Here is a 15,827-nt window from a genome sequence, read left to right as displayed (position 1 = left end):
AGTAAATCTATTTAGGGAACTGTTCAGTCTATCACTTTGTATTTTTATGTTTATCGGTATTTATTATCATATTCTTTCTGTTTGTTTTGTCGATAGAAAACTTGTATTCCACTATGATTGGTGAAGATTTGAATAATTTATTCCGTGTAAAAAAAAAAAGGTTTTTCTATAATGTGGCATGTTTTTTTTTCTTATATTCATTTTGCGCATTTTTCTTTCCCTGTGTCGTGCACGCTGCAGAAATCTTCTGCTCCCAGAGGGCATCCCAGCAGAGAGGCAGTGGGCCAGGTTTTATGTGAAGATCTACCGCGCCGAGGGACTCCCCAAAATGAACACCAGCATCATGGCTAACGTGAAAAAGGCTTTCATTGGAGAAAACAGAGATCTGGTGGACCCCTACGTTCAAGTGCAGTTTGCTGGGCTGAAGGTAACTCACTGACCTGTCACACTCATGTTTATTTATTTATTCATTTATTTATTTGCTATCTGTTTAAAAATGTAAACACTGCATATATTGTTTTTATTGTATTTATTTTATAGTTCTCTTCCATTCTACTTCATTCTTTACTATTTATGTTTTTGGCATTGACCGAGCCTCAGGAACAGAATTTCGTACCAGGACATTTAAAAACGTGCAATGGTATGAAAAATAGAATCCTTGAATCTTGGATCTTGAATTATCACTCCCCAAGGAGCTATCCCCCTGGAATACAGTGTGAGTTTAATAAACCACACGACTGTGAATATCGATGCAAGGCTCATATGAGCTCATAAAAGCCATGCGTATATATATTTATAGAGGCGCAGCAGCCATGATTTATTTTGGCTGCTGCTTCTTTCCTGTTTTAAATTTTTCAGGGATGTTTGGCAGCCATATTTCTGTGACGGTTGCTTTGGTTGAAATAACTTCTAACATGTTTTTAATATAATGTCAAATCGTTCTCACAGATCCACGTATTCCATGAATAAACTTTAACACCAGCCCAACAGTTTCTGATGGTTAAATGTCCAATAATATGGAGGACGTTTAAATTGGAAAACAGACCTAATTTGACCTCCTTGTTGTGTTTCAACTTTAAATGTGTCATCACATATTTTTATGTAGCTATGGAAAGATAATGCATGTATTTTAAATCAAATGAATGTCTGCATTGTGTATTTATTATTCAACTTATTTTCATGGATGTTATAATTTCCTGTGATAAATGATAGCATTTTAATGTGTGTAACAGATTTATACAGTAATATCTTGTACACAATATTTTGTTATATTTTCATGTCAATATTTAATGCTATATTATGCAGCTCACATAGAACCCGTAAAAAAAGCCAATCTTATGTAAGAAGGATTTCCAGCTCCTATATCAGGCAGGTCATATGATCTCATAATTGACTGACAGATATTTGTATTTCCCACTTCTGTGAATTCAGAGCTTGTCCTTTTATGTGATTCCAGGGAAAGACTTCAGTCCAGAAAAGCAGTTATGAACCAATCTGGAATGAGCAGCTCATCTTTACAGAGCTGTTCCCTCCTCTCTGCAAAAGGTTGAAAGTTCAAATCAGAGACTCCGATAAAGTCAATGATGTTGCCATTGGAACCCATTTCATAGACCTCCGCAAGATATCGAATGACGGCGATAGAGGTGAATGAAACTACATAAAGTACTGGAATTTTGTCCAATCTCCTTTGATTATCTGTCAAGTACTGTCATTATTTTTGCCTTATCAGACTGTTGTTCCATTCTAAATTCACTGTGTATGATTGTCCATCGAGCTGCACGAGGCGCCTGACCCCTCCTGTTAATGTCTGCTGGAATTTAGTGACTGGCAGTCAAATCGACTTGCAATCAATATAGATATATTAGCATATATATTAAACCGAAGTATATGATCCATTGAGGAGTGATTTCGAATGAGCTACATAATGAGAAATTATCAAACTGTATTATTGTGACTGTTATAAATGGCACTGAACTTATAAAACTCAAAAAGGCTGTGATATTTGTGTCTATTATTTGGTTTTTATATTAAAGAAAATCACAGGAAACAGAAAAGATACCTTTCAGGTTATACTGGTATTTTATTAGGCTCGATAATTCAAATGAACATTGATAAACAAGACATGTGGTTTTCTAAGTAACATTTCAGGAAATCAAAGTACATCAGACAGAAAGTAAAACGTTACCTTTGAGGGTGAAATACAGAGTGACTTCTGCCAAATCAAATACGAGCAACAACACTCAAGGTCATTTTGTCTGTTTCTAAAGCCTTCCTGTGTGTTTTTGTTCACACAGTTGAGTGAAATTCTTTCAAAATCCATCAAATAAAAAACAACAACAATAAAAATACAAATCAGACATGACTTTTACCTTCATAATTTCCAGGGTTTTTGCCCACTCTGGGTCCAGCCTGGGTGAACATGTATGGCTCCACCCGCCAGTACACTCTAATGGACGAGCACCAGGACCTGAACGACGGGCTTGGGGAAGGCGTGTCCTTCAGGGCTCGTCTCCTGGTGTCCATTGCTGTGGAGATCCTGGACACCACTTCACCCGAGATCATCAGCTCCACTGAGGTCCAGGTGGAGGGTGTGTCCAACATCTCAGAGGTGAGAAAAGTTCTGGGGAAGTAGTTTGTTGAAATCAAGGTTAAAAATGGTCGTTTTATTTAAAGTAGTCAGTGTTTGCAACAAAACTATCCGGCAAAGCATAACATAACGCTTACTTTCATGACAACCAAGCTGTTAAATCTCTCCTAACATCCTGTAAACACTTCGATGCCACAATCCATCAATGTGTTGACAGTAAGTACTAATCTGCTCTTTAGGGAAATTGTTGATATCCAGTTAGTTGCTGTGGAGGAAATCATATAAAAATCTCTGCTGGGATCTTCAATCCTGTTCATTTTCAAAGGACGGGCAAAATAGTTCTTTAAAGAATAACACAACTCTAAAAACTCAGCCCATATGCTTACTGAGCTCCCATGAAATAACAAACAGATAAATTGCAGTTTTCTTTAGGTTTGAAAAAATATATTAAAATCGAGTAACTTCTGTTCCAATACTATGATTGTTGTTTCTCTCCACCAGAGCGCCACAGGAAAAATGGAGGAGTTCTTCCTCTTCGGGTCGTTTCTGGAGGCGACCATGATCGACAGAAAGACTGGCGACAAGCCGATTACTTTCGAAATCACAATCGGTAAAAGAAACATGAATATATAACATCCTGGTTCGGTGTGGAAGCAAACGGGAGAAATGAGACGCTACAGTGTCCATCCACGTAAGCGCTTCGTAACCACCTGCAATGTTCGTGCGACAGGTAACTACGGCAACCAGATAGATGGCGTGAGCAAACCTTCAGGGGGAAAGAAGAAGAAGAAAGATGGAGAGAGTGAAGAAGAGGAAAGCGAGCTGATCCAAAACTCGAGCGAGGACGAGGCGGATGAAGACGCAGACCTCGTCTCCGTCTCCTCGACGCCTCTGATGAAGCCCGTCATCACCGACAGGTCAGGGGGCAAAGGTCACAGGACCAGTCAGGCTCTGCAGTTCGTCTTGAATTAGAAATAGGTTGAAGCTTAAGGTGGTTATTTCCTTTGCAAGATCACAGGGAATGTGTAATTCATGAGTGGACGTCCCCTTCTTTGCTTTTTCACATCACACACACTTCTGACCAGTCACACAATAGTTGTTCGACACCATGTCAATAAAGATGTTGATGATGCGCTGAGACAAAAAAACTGAGAAAACTCCCCAACAGGGCTGAGAGTAAATAATGGTGTCGTTTTCTCGCTCCGGCAGCCCAGGGACAGAGAACAAACTTTGTTGTTCTGCTGGAGTTTGTAGAAACCTTAAGGGCCTCATCACTTTTTGAAAGAATGTTAAGATTCTATCTGCAGCGGCTGCAGTTAGTGGAGTGGATTGGCTTCCAGTCCCGAGTATCTGGGTGGGATCAATAGTGTCTTGTGTCTATTTGTCAAAGTGTCCTTGAGCAGGACACTGAACCCCAAGTTGCTCCCAATGTTGTGTGAGCACTCGGTGTGTGTGTGTGTGTGTGTGTGTGTGTGTGTGTGTGTGTGTGTGTGTGTGTGTGTTTGTGTGTGTGTGTGTGTGTGTGTGTGTGTGTGTGTGTGTGTGTGTGTGTGTGTGTGTGTGTGTGTGTGTGTGTGTGTGTGTGTGTGTGTGTGTGTAAATGGGCGATCGTTACAAATCGTGCAAAGCCCATTGAGAGAAAATTATCTTTAGAAATGAAGTCCATTTCTCTGTGTCAGCATTGAAGTCTGATGGTGTGTGTTGTTGAACTGTACAGGAACTACTTCCATCTTCCTTACTTTGAAAAGAAGCCGTGTGTCTACATCAAGAGCTGGTGGCAGGACCAGAGGAGACGACTGTACAACTCCAATATGATGGATAAGATTGCAGACAAACTGGTCAGTATTGTTCCGTCTCTTGGTTGATGATGTGGTTTTGACATTCACACAGAGGCAACGGTGATACGATTTACATCCGTTCAGCTTTAGTTTTTTTGATCTCTACCTGTTACTGGTTACTATTTTTGTCCTAAGCCTCATTACATCTTGTGTCTCCACAGGAAGAGGGTGTGAATGATGTTCAGGAGATTATTAAGACTGAGAAAGCCTTCCCGGAGCGCAGACTCAGGGGAGTGCTTGAGGAGCTCAGCATTGGCTGCAGGTGAGCTCTATTTTAATGACCATCATTTCTCTTTGTCTTGTATCACACTCAGTTGTATGACGGTGCAGATTATAGTGATGCAAAGAGTTTCCCCTTGAAGCCAAGAGTGTTAAGCAGTGGAGTGCTTAAGAGCAGTCTTTGCATTGAATGCATTTAACCGAAAGCTCACACTAATGACTGCCTGCATCCTCTGAGGCATTTCTAAAACAGTCATTACTGAGTGTTGTTTATTCTGGATTTGAGTAGCCTTAAACAGTTTTTTTTCCTCCAGTACCTTTATATTAATGCATGTGATCTCACGCTTGAGATCAACAAATCAATTGATTTGAATTGAATTCTAAAACATTTCTGGAAGACGGCAAGAAAAAGTGGTCAATGTTGCATTTTAAATCATTTTAACTGAGTCGTAACGTCAGAGGGTGAATGCACCATTTGTTAGTGCATCAGTTGTGTGTTATTTTCTTTGCAGTCGGTTTGTGGCGTTGGCTAACAAGGATGTAAACCAGGCAGGCAGAACCAAACTCGATCGAGAACGTCTCAAGTCCTGCATGAGAGAGATGGTGAGATCCACTTTTCTCAAAGCCAAAAGGAAAGACGGGGTATTGGGAATAAGTAGGGAGACAGTGCAGTGATAGACTTGCTCGATATTCAGCTGCTATTCTCAGCACCAAAAGTACATAACATGGATTGGCTATAAAGGCCAAGCAAGTAAATTAAATCCTGAAATAGAATTCTCACTACCTCTTAATAATTATTCACAGTCTATTTTCATGCATTTGCAATAATATCGTAATTATATTATCCCCAATTTAATGGTTATGTATTACTGCAATTCAACTTTTAATTTGGGGGAGTGCAACAGGAAGGCAATCTGTTCTGGAGGAACAATGAAGACAAAACAAAACACAAAACACAGGCAAGGTGCTGAATAGAAACCAGGTTGCAGTGTGAAACTTTTTTTATTCTACGTCTTATCTGTGTATACCTCTCTCATATGGAAGAGAAAAAAAACCCATCCATAATTGAAATTTTAGAGCACAGAATATGAAGGTCAATTTAAAATTTTAAGTTAAGAAGATTAAAAATTGTTTAACCCTTCTGTGACTAGATCGACTGGATATATTTAGATTTTATAACATTTACAGTATTGTGGAGAATCTGGGTCAACATAATGCCTATGGCCTCATAACTCATTTATCTGCTTCCTGGTATTTTTTGAATTTTGTCGCGGGCTTGGGAAAATCATGTTAGCGCGAACAGAGTGAAAAGATTAAAGTAGTAAGTGTGGAATATAATACCAGTAGGAGATGCCACGGACATATCTACGCTGAAAACAGAAATTGATCATTGTTTAAAGGGTTTGTCGTTTCTGTACCGTCTGTGCAATTTAGAAAGAAATGTCTTTAAATGTTTTTAAATGAATGGGCGCACATTTATATGCAACGTGTTTGTATGTAAGATATTATTGCTACGGTGCTCATCATCACCACTTATCATTGTCTCGCCCCCTGTAGGACAGCATGGGCCAACAGGCCAAACAGATCCGCACTCAGGTCAAGAAAAACACAGTTCGAGACAAACTGAAGCTGGTGCAGATCTTCTTGCAGAGGCTGCGATTCCTTGCAGATGAGGTATGAAGATATCTTTCCAGCTTGTATAGCTGCAATCCAGCTCAGGCCAACAGTCATCTGATATCAGCTCCAGCCCCCCCCCCGATATAAAAACACAATAGAAAACTCATCGATGGATGTGAAAACTATAACGTGTTGGTCATCACTGGAAAAGTCCTCGAGATAAGCAGTGTGCCGCCATGTATTTGTTTTGTTCAGCCTCAGCACAGCATTCCGGACGTGTTTGTCTGGATGATGAGCAACAACAAGCGCGTTGCTTACGCCCGCGTTCCTTCCAAAGACATTCTCTACTCCATTGTCGACGAGGAAACTGGCAAAGACTGCGGAAAAGTCAAAGCTGTCTTCCTGAAGGTATTCTCACTCAGATTTTACTCAAAAAAAACTGCCAGTACCGTGTTGGTCTGACGACCACATTGCAAGACCTCTTACTCTTTGCATGGGAGGGAAATACACAGAAATAGACAGCAGCTTCTCAGCGTCTCCATACAGACAGCTCGTTACGCTGCTGTCAGGTCTATAAACCACTCTGAGACACACAGAGTGGTTGAAACCACTCCCCTGACTGTATTTTTCCACTCAGTTTTTATGCTCTCCATCTTGTTATGTTGAGCTGAGTTATACAGTTTTGTTTTGTTTTTTTTGATTTGCCTGACTTTTTTTTTTTCACCCTCAGCTTCATTAATCTCAATCAGCCTAAAATTACCCAGATAACTCCTCCTGCGCAGCTGATTTATTTCACCTATTTTAGAGCCACTTTTCTCCAGGCGAATCTTTTTTCTGGACAGTTATTGTAGTTAAGTCAATTGTTTTAGATGAATTGATTCCCTTCCTATTTATAATTGTTGATCTTCAGTAACAGTTTAAATAGTTTATTTCTAATTGAAATGTTTATGTGAGCGGTATTATAAATGTTTTTATCTTCAGTATTGGTTCTATAAATAATATAATTGTTCAGTTAAATAGATGGACAGTAGCAAACTATCAAACATAATCTGTGATTCTTCAACTTTAGTAAAGTCATCAGTGTTTTGTTTTTTTGCCACTTCTGTTCTGACCAGTGATGTAATAATATATGTTTTGTAACTTTTACATTGGGAAATCAAAGGTTTGGTAATGAGCATCATACATTCACTATAAATAACAGAACTGGTGAATATTAATATGTACCATCTATAGCTGCTGTTTATTTGTATCGGCTGAGTCTTGGTGTGAAATTGCATGGTGCCAAAATAGTAGCATTGTGAGGATATTTCAATGCATAATAAATTGCACAGTGCAAAATGTGTTGCAATGAGTTCTTTAATATAAACAGATCTGTCTTTCCAAAGTAATCGTTTTGTTGTTGTGTCTTCAGCTGCCTGGTAAGAAGGGCTTCGGTCCTGCAGGGTGGACCGTTCAGGCGAAGCTCGAGTTGTATCTGTGGCTGGGCCTCAATAAGCAGCGAAAGGACTTCCTCAGCGGTCTGCCTAATGGTTTTGAAGAGATCAAAGCAGCTAAAATGGGCCCAGGCCTTCACGCCGTCCCCCCTGTCAGCCTCGTCTACAACAGTAAGCAGGAAAATGGCACATTGTGACACTTGAGCACATCAGAAGAGCCGATCCAGACTCTCACCAGCTCTGTTAGAGTGAAAACACTTGGCAGGGAACACTTCATTGCTCAAATTAACTGTCACTCAAATACTCATTAATGCTGAGCATGCAGTGGCACAGTTATGTAATCTTCCTGAAGTGCACTACAAATCTACTTCAAATAGAGCTCTTACATGGAAGTGATTTATTTTCTTCTCTTCCTCTTCTTCTTCTTCTTCGTCTCTTCATGATGATGTTCCAGAGGCAGTTTTATCTTCTGTCACTAGTAACTTTGAAAATAATAAACAGAAATAAATGAACAAACTCACACAGCAGTAGACATTTAGTTGTTTTTAATCACTTTCACTTTTGCATTCACTGCCCCTCTTTCACGTCTAAGTAGCAATTTTACCCCCCCCCCCCCCCCCCCCCCCCCCCTTCATTTCTGGTTTCCTAACAAATCACGGCCCTTTCTGGAGATACCAAAGCAAAGTCAGACTCACTGCTCAGCTGATGTGTTGTGTGTTTTTGCGTGTGTGCCACAGTGAAGCAGGTGTTCCAGCTGAGAGCACACATGTACCAGGCTCGAAGTCTGTTTGCAGCCGACAGCAGTGGCCTTTCGGACCCCTTCGCCCGGGTCTTCTTCTCCTCACACAGCCAGGTCACTGAGGTAACAGAGGAGTGTTTGTGTGTATGTGTGCATTTGATAAGTAACGTGTTTAGATCACGTGTAGACAGATTCTGTGTATGTGTGCGTGTGTTGTGTGTGTGTGGCAGGTTCTGAGCGAGACTCTTTGCCCTACTTGGGATCAGCTGCTGGTGTTCGATGATGTCGAGCTGTTTGGGGAGGCCAGCGAGCTGAGAGACGACCCTCCGATCATAGTAGTTGAACTCTATGACCAGGACACTGTGGTAGGACTTTGTTTGAAAATACAGTGTGTTGATCAGCTTCACAGGAAGAAGTTGGTGAAGATTAAACTAAATGTGCTTTGCCTCTCCATCCCTCATCTCCTTACTGCCCGTCCACCCTTGTCTCACTCCACCCTGTCCTGCACGTCAAACTCAAACAAACATGCCATTCTGGCTAAAACAGAGTGTGAAATGCATTGCAATGGTAGATTTTTGTCATTTGTTAGCTGCTGGTGAGCTCTTATTGTTTTAAAATTAAGCTGCATGGAGCTTTTTAGCTTCTTTTAGTTATAAATTCTTCAAATTCATAAAAAAAACTTTTTTTTCTTAAAGCTGTATGGTTTTATTTTTTTTTTATTTACAAGACTGGGTCTGTGCTATTCATTCCCTTTTTTGAATTGCACTCTTGAGCCTCTATCAATCAGTTTTATCAATACTGACACCTCATGGCTGCCTTGGAAACTGCACCTCCCTGACCCCTGTCTTAATTCCCTCCCTTATCCCCTTTACTGTCCTGACTGGCTGCTGTCACACCACGCGATGTTCAGGGTAAGGCAGAGTTCATAGGTCGGACGTTTGCGAAGCCCACCATCAAGATGTGCGATGAGCATTATGGGCCCCCGAGGTTCCCGCCGCAGCTGGAGTACTACCAGATCTACAGAGGGAACTGCACTGCCGGGGAGCTGCTGGCCGCCTTTGAGCTGCTGCAGGTGATGATATCAATAATCCTGGCGATGAATACACACATCCACCCAACTAAACACATACTTTCTGAATTCAAAGGTAAAGATGTATTTAAGATTAATATCCCCAAAAATGTAACTGTCATTATGAAACAAAACATTAAGAGACATAAGAAACAAAGAACTTGATTGTTGCAAGAAGTCATCAAAACTATCAGACAGATGACTTTAGTTTCTTAATACAATTTTTTTCTGTCCTTACACTCCATTTAAAAGAAAGTTAAATTAGTACTTGTAAATACAAGATTTGTATTAAACAGCATTATAATTGTTTAAAGTCATAAAGTGTTGTTTACTTTACATCTTGACGTCATGGATCATCGCAGATAGATTCTGCTTTTTAGCACTACAATGCAATATACTTATACTATACTATAATGTAAATTTGACTTTGATGATTATTGATATCATTGGCTGATCCATTGTCGGGATTTGTGAGACACACACACACACACACACACACACACACACACACACACACACACACACACACACACACACACACACACACACACACACACACACACACCTCTTTAAACAAGATGACTGTGTGGCTTGCAAACCTTTGGGGCAATTTTGTCACTTTACTTTGTTTTTCACAAATCTGTGACTCTTTACCTTCGTTGACTTGTCTCTCTCTCTGTCTGCTTTTTTCCCCAATTTATTTTCTCTTTTTCTTTGTTTTTGCTGTCATATCGTCTTGTCCCGTCTCGCAACTTGACAAATCCCATTTTCTCCTGTCATGTTTCTCCGGCCGCCATCACCTTTTCAACCCTCCACTTCCCTTGTTCTTTCTCCTTCTTCTCCTTGTTCTTCTTCTCCGGTTGCCTACAGATACCCTTCGATGCGGAGGAGATCAGGCGAGCACTGATCGCTGTCCATAACTTTGCTGTTCCTCAAATCAAGGTTTTCTTTTCATCCCACTCTGTCTTACTGTTTGATGTTGCTGCTTTCAGTCTGGCTGTACTACAATAACTTAATTTTTCTGTGCCAATATGGCATAAATCACTTGAGTTTCCCTCTCTTCTTTAAAGCTGTAGCACTTTATAGTCTGATGTGTACAGATAACCACCTCAGTTAATAATATAATCAGTTGAGTTCCTTTCTGCTCTGTATAAACAGATCGGTCAGGGTGGCAGGGGTGATCTCCCTCCTCTGGAAGGACCTACAGACTCGGAGCGTGGTCCCATCCTTCCTGTGCCGCTGGGCATCCGGCCTGTCCTGAGCCGCTACCGCATAGAGGTGAATTAGGCTTCATCTCATTGTTTTCAAGTCAGGAGATCCCCACTTTGCAACTCTACTGTATTTTTTGTTTTCCTGCTCCAGGTTTTGTTTTGGGGTTTGAGGGACCTAAAGAGAATCAACTTAGCGCAGGTGGACCGGCCCCGTGTGGACATAGAGTGTGCCGGTAGAGGCGTTCAGTCTGTCCTCATCCAAAACTACAAGAAGAATCCCAACTTCAGCACGCTGGTCAAATGGTTCGAGGTGGTAAGTGTAAACTCCGGCAATTTCAAAGTGCTCACATTCCTGTGTTGACTATACAACTTGGCTTTATTTCCCGCAGGACCTTCCTGAAAATGAGCTTCTCCATCCACCTCTCAACATCCGCGTGGTGGACTGCAGAGCGTTCGGCCGCTACATCCTGGTGGGCTCCCACGCTGTGAGCAGCCTGAGACATTTCATCTACAGCACTCCTGACAAGTCCTCCAACAACTGGGCCAATGCAGGTACCAAAACCCATCTAATGGGATGGATGCATTATTTACGACAGAGCTTATCACTCGGGATATGTTGTGTGTGGGTTTGAATTGGAGACTCTTGACTTTTTCTTTTATAAAGACACTCCTGTCAAATGCAGTTTGATGAAGGTTAAAGGCTGAAAGCTGCCGGTGCCTTTTTTTTTTCATAGAATGAGTGGGAAATCTTGATGATTAAATCAGTGATTATCAAGTTCATAAATGACATAAATGGAAAATGGAAAATACAATTTATATAGATTTGTCATTAATATGGTGCTGCAACCTACATCTGGGTAAAAAAGGATGGATGGAATATAGGATAGTTATTTCAAGACTACATAACGTAGTATTTTTCAGACTTATGTTTTTTTTTTATTATTGAATTTCTCAATGTATGTCGAAGTAAAGTATTAGATTTGAGGATGGTGAAAGAAGCTTATGTATTAAGGTAGAGTTGCATGTCCGTTTCATTTCAATCAACTCTACATCAAATTTAAAGAGTAGAGTAATAATTCACACACAGATTTTGAGACTAAAATACTTCAGCCCTTTGGTCCTCAAGTAAGACATCATCTCCTTCATTCACTTTTCTAATTCCTCTGCTTACTTTCTGTCCTCACTTTCACCCTTCCTGTGTGTCTCCTTCCTCCCTCTGTTGCCTTGTTTCTCTCTTGCATGTCCCTGGCTGTCCTGTCCTTTCCCGCCACCCTGCTGCTGCTGCTGCTGCTGCTGCTGTCTTTAACCCCGGGCTCCACTCCAGCTAAGCTAATGAATGGCTACATGGTCCTAACCAATGGCGGCTCCCAACCCCGCTCCTCACCCAGCCTCTCTTCCCGCACCTTCTCTCGCCCTGCAGGTGACATCCTTGTCAATATGGACGGAGAGCCGACGGTCCGAAAGATGGACACATTCGTCAAATTAGATGCTGTAAGCTTTTGAGATCACGAGACATTTGTGTATTTACGTATGTAGATTGTGGTAGTAGTAGCACTGCTTTGTGTACAGTCCTTCGTTTTTTTTCTACCTGCCTCTGTATTTGTGCGGGTCATACCTGCTCTGTCCATTGTGTGTATTAACCCTTGTGTTGTTTTATGTGACGCCTCCCACCCCCGTCATAGATGTCTGATGCTGTAGTAAAAGTTGACATGGTGAGTAGTCTTCCTGTGGTGTTTTGGCACCGGAAACGTCGACTTTATTGCTCCGTCACAATGAAAACCCACGGCACTGCAAATCACTTCAGTGCGTTTACTTCCACCACAGACTGAGGAAGAGAGCGACAAAGAGAAGAAGAAGAAGAAGAAGAAAAAGAAGGGAGGAGTGGAGGAAGATGATGAGCCAGACGAGAGTGTGCTGGACTGGTGGTCTAAATATTTCGCCTCAATCGAGACAATGAAGGAGGTTCGTCTCCTCTCACATTCTCCTTCCTGCTCACATCTCTATGTCGTTGCGTGACTCCCGCCGGGTTAGAAACTGATCAGACTGACAGATTTTCCTGGTTTGGATTTTCAGACCCTCAGAGCCCAGGAGGCGGCTCAAGCCGAGGCAGACGAGAGAGAGGACCTTGAGATAGCAGCTGAAGCGGCAGGTATTGATCTCCGGCAGATCAGTCGGGCTGCCTGCCAGAATGTCTGCTGCTTCCAATGGACGTTTCAGCAACACCCGCTCATGATTTTGCACGTTTGCAAATGTTTTGGTCCGCTTTCGGTTTCGTTGCACTCAGATCGAGCACGAGAAGCACCGCGTGCATTTGCCACTCTTCCCCCTCTTCATCCAACGCATCCACCATTTGTTTTTGATGTTATCATATACATATCCATTCTCTTCGCATCGGCATGTGTTTCCAGCCATGCAATGCTTGATGAAAGCTGGCTGATGGATTTTCACTGAAATGTGCACACTCATAAAATATTTACTGATAAACTGAATCACATGTAAGATAACACTTCTGGATGCTCCTGGTGGGTTAAGGATCAATAGTTTTTTTCAAGGTTCCTATCCGTATTTGTTAAAGAGTGTCAACACTTGAGAAGATACTGATGTGATTGTGAAAGGAAGCTACATGTCTCTTAAATCGTGCTTGTGAATTTTAACATGGTAGGACTATTCCTTCCCTTGATGCATCTTAACCCTTAATCAGACAAGTAATAATATTTTGTAACTTACTCTTTTCTTTCGAATTAACAGTAATATCACAAAGACGGTCTCAGATCAAAGCGTATGCAGGTAAATCACCCAGAACTTGTCAGAAGTATACACACGACATGAGGAAATTTGTGTTTTATTGATTACTTTTTGTTGTTCCTGTCTATAGAGCTTGTGCCATTGAGAAAACACGTTTATTTTCCTTTGAAATGTGTAAAGCAGAGCTGAGTATGTGAGTTGTTGCTATGAAAGATTTGCTGAATCTTCCCTGCCCATGCCAGACTTTTTATTATGGTATTGACTCTTGACACTCACGGCCCCAACACCATTGAACATATAACAGCTTGAGATATGCTGACTTGCAGCAAATTCAGTCATAAAATATTGTCTGCCACTGCGAGGGGAGATTTTGCAAAAGTTATGCCATTCAAGGAAGCAATACACAGGTTTTCCAGTGTTATATAAAAAAAATATTGCTAGAAAGCATTGTAACAACAAAGAAATAATATATCTAACACAAATTTCCTCACTTTTTGTGAATGGTTGAGTAAATTCAACATTTGGGTTTGAGGCCTCAGTAGTGTAAAAGGTCTGACAACAGATGATTGAGCTTTATATAGATATCCACTGAAAAATCTTTCATTTCAAGGAATTTCCAATGTTATTATTTATGCAATGTGTGATTTTGATAAATTTGACACTTTGAGCAAATTTTAATGAAACAGTGTTTATACATGTAAATATCTGTACTTGTCACACGTCGCACTACTTTAAGTAGATGTTGGGAAAGAAGAGGTGCTGTAAAGTGATCTGCCTCTTTGCATTTGCTTCAACACCTTAAGCACAACTTAACTAACATCAAACTGGTGTGCAGTTTCTTTTACTCCACAATGGTGAAACCGCTGTGTCCTGCAGCGAATCTGTACATGACTGCAGTAAGATGGCTGTTCATTTTTTGGTATTTTTAGCTCGGCCAACATACGCCTACATTCACAACAGCATCTTAAGGAAATTGAGTCCCCGTCAGCTTTCATGCGTACGTGACATGTGGTGCCGCCTGCAATTTTGCAACCCCACTTCATGAGTCCAACCCTACTTTGTCCACCTCCATCTCCACTCACCCTTTCAATCAGATATCAAACCAGATGACCTTCTTCTAAAAGGCTCCAAGATCAAAGAAAAGAGCAAAGAGAAGAAGAACTCCAAGGACAAGAAAAAGGGTCAGGCTGCAGACGGCGCCGAGAAACGTCCAGTTAAAGCGAGAGTGGACGAGCTGGTGGTGAGTGTGTGAAACACATTCATACAAAAGGCCGCCGGCGCGCAGTGACACACGCTTCTGAGCCTTTGCTTTGTTTGGGTTACGCAGGTATACAATAAGGAGCTGGAGACCGAGTACGGCAACTTTGAAGACTGGCTTCACACTTTCAACTTGTACAGAGGAAAGGCTGGAGACGATGACGAACACGCTTTGGATGATGACAGGATTGTCGGAAGATTCAAGGTGAAAAAAAAAAACTGTACCCTAAAAAAAAAAAAAAAGATTGCATGTTCTTAATGCACATGGACGGCCATGGATCATTGAGAGTACCCCGTCTTGGCCCTGAATGAATTAAAAGAAAATGTATATGAAATATATATATTTTTTTTAATTGTTTTCTTTGATCCAGGGATCCTTGTGTATGTACAAACTGCCTCTGTCTGAGGAGATCACGAGAGAAGCTGGATTCGATCCTAATATGGGCATGTTCCAGAGCATCCCGCACAACGATCCAATCAACGTGCTCGTGCGCGTCTATGTGGTCAGGGTGGGTGACATCTTCAACAAATTATTCTGTGCATAAAAACCAGAACAGTGATTACAAAAATTATATTTGCTGGGGGTTTTTCCCTCCCACACTTCAGGCTACAGACCTCCATCCAGCTGATATTAATGGGAAGGCTGATCCATATGTCGTCATCAAGTTGGGAAAGTCAGAGGTCAAGGACAAAGAGAACTACATCTCCAAGCAGCTTAATCCTGTATTTGGAAAGTGAGTAGAGAGAAAGGTATTGGAGGCGGGGTTAGCACTGTCATCCCACAGCAGAAATAACTAGGATTTGAACCTGCTGGCTGAGGAGGCCCTTATCTACATTGAGTTTGCATGTTGTTCTTGGAAGTACACAGATCCAAAGGCATATTTTTTTTACTTTAATTGTCGATGCATGTTTTTGGTTTCCTCCCACAGTCTAAAATAAAATCGGATCTGAGGTTAGTCTTTCACTCCGACTGTTCCCATATTTGTGAATGTGAGTATGAAGTTGTTGGGTCGGACTCTCTTTTGTGGAGTTGAAGAGAAAAATCCCGTTCGGGGTTAAAAGGGAAAGTACTCAGGCTTTCAGGACTCTAGCAGGAGAGCAGGAGAATAATA

The 15,827-nt window shown here is 41.3% G+C and overlaps 1 protein-coding gene across 2 annotated transcripts in view; it reads left to right on the top strand.

Moving 5' to 3' along the window:
* Nucleotides 1-15,827, top strand: part of otofa (otoferlin a) — a gene marked incomplete at both ends in the record, with an annotated part of 77,667 nt that overhangs the window by 50,389 nt on the left and 11,451 nt on the right. For both annotated transcript variants that reach the window (XM_080513689.1, XM_080513688.1), the window contains 25 exons: nt 241-427; nt 1,457-1,643; nt 2,385-2,608; nt 3,089-3,197; nt 3,318-3,504; nt 4,305-4,425; nt 4,587-4,687; nt 5,157-5,247; nt 6,202-6,318; nt 6,517-6,669; nt 7,673-7,865; nt 8,432-8,556; nt 8,664-8,798; nt 9,344-9,505; nt 10,661-10,780; nt 10,865-11,026; nt 11,103-11,265; nt 12,134-12,204; nt 12,396-12,425; nt 12,538-12,675; nt 12,787-12,862; nt 14,553-14,698; nt 14,786-14,920; nt 15,087-15,224; nt 15,322-15,449. In XM_080513689.1, the coding sequence (XP_080369815.1) occupies nt 241-427; nt 1,457-1,643; nt 2,385-2,608; nt 3,089-3,197; nt 3,318-3,504; nt 4,305-4,425; nt 4,587-4,687; nt 5,157-5,247; nt 6,202-6,318; nt 6,517-6,669; nt 7,673-7,865; nt 8,432-8,556; nt 8,664-8,798; nt 9,344-9,505; nt 10,661-10,780; nt 10,865-11,026; nt 11,103-11,265; nt 12,134-12,204; nt 12,396-12,425; nt 12,538-12,675; nt 12,787-12,862; nt 14,553-14,698; nt 14,786-14,920; nt 15,087-15,224; nt 15,322-15,449 (3,399 nt within the window). The remainder of the gene's footprint in view (nt 1-240; nt 428-1,456; nt 1,644-2,384; nt 2,609-3,088; nt 3,198-3,317; nt 3,505-4,304; nt 4,426-4,586; nt 4,688-5,156; nt 5,248-6,201; nt 6,319-6,516; nt 6,670-7,672; nt 7,866-8,431; nt 8,557-8,663; nt 8,799-9,343; nt 9,506-10,660; nt 10,781-10,864; nt 11,027-11,102; nt 11,266-12,133; nt 12,205-12,395; nt 12,426-12,537; nt 12,676-12,786; nt 12,863-14,552; nt 14,699-14,785; nt 14,921-15,086; nt 15,225-15,321; nt 15,450-15,827) is intronic.

The sequence above is a fragment of the Blennius ocellaris genome, assembly GCF_963422515.1.
Source record: "Blennius ocellaris genome assembly, chromosome: 18".
NCBI classification, from domain to species: Eukaryota; Metazoa; Chordata; class Actinopteri; order Blenniiformes; family Blenniidae; genus Blennius; species Blennius ocellaris.
The sequence above is the reverse complement of the archived record's forward strand: the minus strand, read 5'-3'. Positions and strand labels throughout refer to the sequence as shown.